The following is a 7,533-nucleotide window of genomic DNA, read 5'->3' as shown; positions in this document are numbered from 1 at the left end:
TTGTGATTGATGACATGTGCATATTCATTATTCATCCCATGTGTGAACTATCTGTTGCATGAGTTCTGAGACACTGATATGAGGATGGATGGATATGAGACACAGTTGAGACTTGCTCAGGCTAGAGATATATGAGATGGACTAGCTCCGGCTAGCGATTTGGATGCCAATGGAATCTGGTTCCGGCGGTTATACATGGTCCATGTGTGGCCCCCATGGGTTCTGATTTGAGTATTCGGCGCAGACTGATTACGTCAACAGATGTGTATCGTAGGACAGACATGCATCACGACTACATGACATCATTATTGCATTTTGCATCGCATTTGCCTTATCTTTGTCTGTGATGTGTGGATTGTATCGATTTACCTTTCTTATGTGGAATTTGATCTACTTGCTCTTATTTGTTGATCTGAGGTTGATGAGGATATACTGTTGGTTCTGGCTGTTGAATATGATCTATTTAGTATAGGTTGGTTGGTTTGCTGCTAGATTGAAGTTTCGGTGGTTCGGTTGGGTTTAAAAGGAGTTGTTTGTAGCTGCTAGTTTTGCTTAGTTTAGAGTTACTTGCGAGTACCTGTGGTTTTCGGTACTAACCCTTGCTTCTACACAATTGTGTAGGTTGACAGCTCTCTCAGATTCGGCTTAGTATTTTCTTTAGCAGATTGAGTTTCGGGACATACTCGAGAGGTAGCGGTTCAATCCAGACGTGCCCTTGAGTTATCTTTACTTTCAGTTTTGTTCTATTCGAGAACTATACTCTGAGACTTGTATATTTTTATTCGAATTCTGTATTTAGAGGTTTGTACATGTGACAACCAAATTTTGGATAGTGTTGAGTCTTAATTAAAGTCTTCCGCTTATTTATTATCTTTTATTCTCATATTTCTACTTCTCAAGGGTTGTGATTGGGTTAGACTGACGTGTCCGGTGGAAAATGGACACGTGCCATCACATCCGGATTTGGGGTGTAACAATCTCGAGCTCACATTTCTCTCGCCTTGACACATCATGTACAACTTTTTATCTCCACTTTAAGGGGAGTTCTTGAGGTAAGGCATCAATTGCTTTCGACTTGAATTAATCACTTTGTCGTATAAAGGATTGTTTCTTTGTGCTTTGACAATGGGCTTTTGAAGGGTTATTCTGTAATTGAATGATAATAAGTCAATTTCATTGGTTGTGAATGCATTTTATATATGTAGCTTATCTTGATCTCGAGCCCACATTTCTCTCACCTTGACGCAACATGTACAACTTTTTATCTCCACTTTTGTCTTGTAGTTCTTCGTACCAACGTTCACATATGTTGTCATTTAACAGCTAACTTCGTTACCTTATATCTATCCCCATTTACTCTCATAACTTCGACAATAGTGATCAAGCACATCATTTAATCCTCGGTAGGTCATACAAAGGTTTCTTCTTCCTCTAATTCTCTAAAATCCATTAGTAAGAATTTATGTTGAATTGTAAAATACTCACTCAGAATAACTTTGTTGTTCTTACATATATACTTTTTCACACTTTCGAAGGAATAAGTAATATAGTTGAATCTTAGCCATCATGCTACAAAAAGCCACCGAGCGTCCTTATTTTTTTTTTTTGAAAAACCCGAATTAGCTATCTTCAAATTAAAAGTTTTAACGAAGTTCAAAAGCAAAACTCCTCCTTCATTTCTATCCCCAAAATCAAAAGGATAAATTTTAGAAATATACGAATCTTCAGCCCAAAACAAAATTTAATATATACTATACAATATTATACATCTGATATACAACAATATATAAATTTTTCATATTTTATTTTACAAATATGATTAAAAACTTGATATAAACTATTATAGACTCAATATATAATATTATAAAAAATCATAAAACGTATTTATACACCTCATATACAATATTATACATTATTATACAAAAAAAGGACTTTGTTTTCTTCCTCAAATTCATTCAAAAACTACACCAAATTACCCAAAATTTCACATTTAGGCTCCTCACTACCTAACAAATCTCTTGCAACAATACCTTCTTGAAACGATGTTTATTTGCGAAAATTTAATTTTAAAAATTTTAAGCTTTGAGCTTCAACAATGACTGCTTATGACTTTAATGACATGTTAATAGTACTTCATAATAACTCCAATTACGGAGATAAAACAATGACTTAATATGTAAATTTCTTAAAAAATAAGCACAATTACTAATCACTCTATTATATATACATATAGGACCATTCATTTCACTTCGAAGAACAAGCAAAGCAAACAAATTAGTCAATTACCGCCATCACCACCACTATAGTAGCTATCTTCATTGAAGAAGCCGCCTTCCATTAGTAATCGGCTAATAAAATCACATCGGAAAATTTCAAAGATGAATTAGAGAATGAAATGTGGAAAAAAGAGAATGTATTTTTGGTGCGTAGGAAAGAGAAATAAAAAAGAGATATCAATAAGTTAGTGGTTAAATTTGCTAAAGTTCAAATAATCATGGCCTATTTTGATAGTCCCTATGTTCCTAATTAATTGTCCACTTTTGAATTGACACACCTATTAAAAAAATAATGATTGGTATAGTGAGTTTACCATTTTACTCCTATTAATTACGAAGTGGATGAATTATAAATTTAAAGATTTTCAAGAAGTTCTACCTTTTTCAAATTTAATTAATTGAGATTTGAAAGGATAATAGGCAATTTTTTTTTTAATGATTTGTCAAAACAGATAAGTAAAAAAGAACAAGTAAAAAAGGAAAATTAAACAAGTAATAAGAACAGAAAAAGTAATATTTTTGAATTAATTGTACTTTCAATTATCTTAACAAAAAATGCCATGTACATCAACATAACCCTCTGGAAAATTTTTACAATGGTAGAGGCCCAACCAAAAATAGTTGTGTGAGGTTCCATTCTTCTTTTGACACTTGGATAGTGGGCCCTTTTTTTACTTTTTACATGTTATCCACCACTTCTCTTCCACTCACTCCTCTCTTCTTTTATTTTCTTTGTTTTTACTCCTATTAAATATCTAATTTTTAAATGCATAATTAAATAATTATTACATCTGATAAAAAAATATAGATGTATATTTTTTGTTAAATTATTTAAAAACTTTTAGAACTGTTAATTTTAAAAATAAACTTATTGCTCAATATTTTTTAATAAAATAAATCAATTTCTGATCTTGGGTGTTTTTTAATAAAATAAGCCAATTTCTGATCTTGTTTAAAAATTATAGATAATTTTTTCATCTTAATTATAATTTAAAATAAAAATACTAACGAGATAAACATGACAAATGGGACAAATTTATAAATGATTTTAAAAAATTATGCAGGATAAAGCAAATCGCATAGTAAAATTTAAGTTTTTTGAATTAAAACTTTAAATACTTATTTTATTCTTCAAGAATCAATTGGTTTCGACAACGTTTAAATTAACTACTCATTATATATTATTATTAATATTATTATAAGTTTTCTGTATATCAAGAGGTCTTCACATTCACTTACAATTTTATTTCTTTAGCGTTTTTCCATTAAGTATTTTAAAAGATTGTAACTAAAAAAAAAATTTAAAAATTAACTGATGATCTATGTTAAGATAATGACTGCACATATATGAACTAAAGTCTAAGACAAAACAAAAAGAGCTATCAAATAATAAATTTGAATTAATTTAATTTTTGAAAAACGCTAATAATTAAGAAACTGAATTTTTTTTAGTTAATTTTATACTATTAACAATATTGAATTATAAGATTATTTTTAATATTCAGTCATGAGAACGTTTTCATTTGACAAAAAATATTTATTAGTATTTTTATTAATTATATCAATTATTTATTTATATAGTTGGGAGTTGGATATTTATTAGGACTTAGGAGTAAAAAGAATTTAAAAAAAATGGAAGAAAAGAAGAGTGAGTGGAAGAATAGTAAAAAAGTAAAAAAATGGGTCCACCATCCAAGTGTCAAAAGAAGAATGGAACCTCACACTATTGTTGGTTGGGCCTCTACCATTGTAAAATTTTTCAACCCTCTGAAGTTGTCCTGAGGGGTAAAAAACGACATAAAAAATAAGATATTATCTATAATAAATAATATTTATAATTTAATAACTTAGAAAATAAAGTAAATAGTCTGTTTGAGTAAATTGATACTCTTCTTACCATAAAACTGTATGTATGATATATATAATATATAATATAATATAGTTTAAGGACTTCCTTCGTTTTATATTATGATCTATGTTGACTTGATATATATATATATATATATATAAACAGAACAAGCAAATTAAAATATCTAATTGTAGTATATAAATGCCCGCTAAAATGAAACAAAGAGGGTATTATTTTTTCAAGAGAAATAAATTCCCATTTATAAATACATAGAAATTTCAAAGCTTACCACTTTCTTTTTATTTTTATTTAGTGTTCAATATTTATATTTGTGTTTAACTAAATTTAAATTTACAGAAAAAAAATCTCATATTAAAAATAAAACGGCACTTAACAAAAGTTATGTTGTCACAAGAGAACTCGAAATCGAAAGCTCACCTAATGTTATGATTTATTTATATAAAATTTATTGCCCACCCTGTTATGCATCTGTCCACCATTGTCAACTAAATATTAGCCCTCTTTTTATTTGCTCTCTGTTGAACATATTCATTTGTTTTTATTCTTCTATTCCTTCATTTGCACAACTCTTTTTTCTCATTTCCGATCAATTTCTTCTTCTTCTTCTTCTTCTTCAAAAGTAGAACTAAGTCTTCAAGAGAAAAGGGGCAAAAAAAGATGGGTATTATGCCAAGAAACAGAGGTGGGGAAGGAGGAATAGTAGCTGTTGATATGTTAAGCGAAAGAGCAACAATGATGAGAGAATCAGTACAGAAAAGTCAGTCAATTACAGATAACATGGTTTCTATCTTGGGTTCTTTTGATCATCGTCTTTCTGCTCTTGAAACTGCTATGCGTCCCACTCAGGTAAACCCTTGTTGTGATTTTGCTTGTTTCAATTGAAGATCCCAAGTTCTTGAATTGGATCTAGTTTATGTTACTAAGAATATTTGGTGCCATTTCTGATGGAGAAAAATGGAAAGAAAGGAACTTTTTAGTTCAAAGTTTGGATATGTTAGTAGAAAAGAGTGAATATGAGAAAATTGAAAACAAAGTATGATCCAGGCTTTTTACTAAGGGGTTTGTGAAACAAAGATTTGAACTTGGAACCTCAAGGTGAATTCTGAACCACTGAGGTGACCTGTAGTCTTGTGTTTAGGAGATTGATAATCTATGTATGCATAATAAAAATGTAATTTTTTGATGAGGGGCTTCAGGTGAACACCCTCAAGCCCTCTTAGATCCGTTCTTGGTGTTGTTGTTGATTTGTTTGTTTTTGGGGGTGGAGGCGGGGGTTCTTTATTTTGGTGGGAACTAAAGTGATTCTTGCTTGATACAGTTGATAGGATCTGAATGTTGAAAGAGATAAGATTTGGGTTTGTTTAGCATTTCATGATTTCCATTTTGAGCCAATTGGGCTGATTGAAAGTTCTTACAACTAACTAATGTTCCTGAAGGAGAAAAATGGAAAGAAAAGAACTTTTAGTTCAATTTTTTAATATGTTAGTAGAAATGAATGAATATGAGAAAATCGAAAGCTAAGTGTGAGTTTTGTTGATTTTTCTTCCTCTTTTCTGGGAAGAGGGGGTGGGGGTTTATACTTGACTTGGGAACTAAAGTTAATCTTGGTTGATAGGATGAAATTTGGTTTTGTTTGTCATTTCATTATTTCCATTTTGAGCCAACCGGGCTGATTGAAAAGAATTTTTTTAGTTCAAATTTTGAATATATTAGTAGAAAAGAATGTGTAAGAGAAATTAAAAACAAAGTGGGCCTTCTGTTGATTTTTTTTTTGTGTGTGCGCGGGTGTGTGTGTGTGTATACTTGTGTTGGGAACTAAAGTGATTCTTGTTGAAGGATCTGACTGTTGAAAGAGATGAGTTTTGGGCTTGTTTTTCATTTCATGATTTCCATTTTGAGCCAACCAGGCTGATTGAAAGTTCTTACAACTAATTAGCGTTCCTGATGGAGAAAAATGGAAAGCAAAGAACTTTTAGTTCATTTTTTTTAATCTGTTAGTAGAAAAGAATGAAGATGAGAAATTGAAAGCAAAGTGCGACTTTTGTTGATTTTTCTTTTTATTTTGGTGAAGAAGCATGGGATTTATACTTACGTTGGGAACTGAAGTGATTCTTGCTTGATAGGATCTGAATGTTGAAAGAGATGAGCTTTGGGTTTGTTTGTCATTTCATGATTTCCATATTGAGCTAACCGGGCTGATTGAAATTCTTACAACTGATTTTGGTTAAGACTTGCTGATTTGTTGCATCGACATTTTTGGTCTTTTCAGTTTTGCCATTTATTGACTGGTACTCAATGTGCTCTTTGTAGATTAGGACTCATGCTATCGGAAGGCTCATGAGAACATCGATAGGACTTTGAAGGCCGCGGATGTTATACTGTCCCAATTTGATCTTTCTCGTTGGGTTTGTTTTAACTTCTGATATGCGTCATTGATTTATGCAACTCTGGTAGAAAAATTTGTTTGGTTTCTGCTAAACATGCCGTGCATTTAGTAGCAGAGTTTTGGTGTTTTATTTGTGATCTGTTGAAGTATTTTGGGATTTTCCAATGAATTGTGCCCTTACAGTGTGGAGATTAATTTGTAAAACCAACTATTCTATCAGATGCTCATAAGTTTGATTCCTATTTGACATTTATATGGAGACGATATGGGTAGTGCCTAATTTTACAATAAATTTCAGATGTCACCAGCAGGATATTATGTATACATATCCAAGAAAAATAGATAGAGTAGTATGAGGCTGAACGCATATCACAATAGTACCCCAATTGACTTGGGATTTTACTGGTAAAAGATGTTATCAATAGAATAGAAAAAATAGTTTAGGATTTTTATGTATGAATAGATGCCTTCAAGATGATTTTTACTGGATATATAGTTGCAGTCCATTGCAATGTAGTTGCAGTGGAGTTGTATGGTGAAATGAAGGATCTAAATGTATTGTTCTCCTTCATGATGTCCTAAAATCACCTCTTTTGCATTTCTGCTGCCTACTAACCAAAAGGTGCACCACATCACCCTCGCCTTCTTGACGTGCACCTCACTTAATATTCTTGGAGGGTTTCTTCTCATTATGTTTCTATTTCCAATTTTCTTTTCTTGTATAAACTATTAGGATTTGTACTCAAAGACAATAGTATGAATTAGTCATTAGTTCTTGTTGCCTATATTTTTTGGAATAGTCAATACTCACTAGTATTTAACCAACCCTACAAGTGCTAAGAAGATAATAATTACAGAAGGAAAAGTGCAAATGCCTTCTCCATACTTGAGTCCAATCTGACAATCCTGAAGGTTTGTCTATCGGAAAAGAAAATTTTTGCTCTTCTAGTAAACTAAGGAGCCCAAGCCCTAGGGATTTTGTCTAGTGGTAAGAGTGCAGT

General features: G+C 31.3%; 1 protein-coding gene across 1 annotated transcript; it reads left to right on the top strand.

Annotated features, from left to right (window-relative positions):
• The first annotated feature begins 4,689 nt into the window (after positions 1–4,689).
• Positions 4,690–6,604, top strand: LOC125851613 (exocyst complex component EXO70A1-like). The gene is made up of 2 exons (XM_049531381.1): positions 4,690–4,992; positions 6,457–6,604. The coding sequence occupies exons 1-2, from the start codon at positions 4,804–4,806 to the stop codon at positions 6,505–6,507; spliced, it is 240 nt and encodes a 79-aa protein (XP_049387338.1). The 5' UTR covers positions 4,690–4,803; the 3' UTR covers positions 6,508–6,604.
• The last annotated feature ends 929 nt before the right edge of the window (positions 6,605–7,533 follow it).

The sequence above is a fragment of the Solanum stenotomum genome, unplaced genomic scaffold (genome assembly GCF_019186545.1).
Source record: "Solanum stenotomum isolate F172 unplaced genomic scaffold, ASM1918654v1 scaffold28252, whole genome shotgun sequence".
Classification (NCBI taxonomy): Eukaryota; Viridiplantae; Streptophyta; class Magnoliopsida; order Solanales; family Solanaceae; genus Solanum; species Solanum stenotomum.
This window is presented reverse-complemented; position numbering and strand designations above follow the sequence as displayed.

Excerpts from the sequence above, each read along its gene's own strand:
- LOC125851613 (XM_049531381.1), top strand. The coding sequence starts at position 4,804 with ATGGGTATTATGCCAAGAAACAGAGGTGGGGAAGGAGGAATAGTAGCT. Across the intron at positions 4,993-6,456 it reads CTGCTATGCGTCCCACTCAG|ATTAGGACTCATGCTATCGG; the intron begins GTAAACCCTTGT and ends TGCTCTTTGTAG.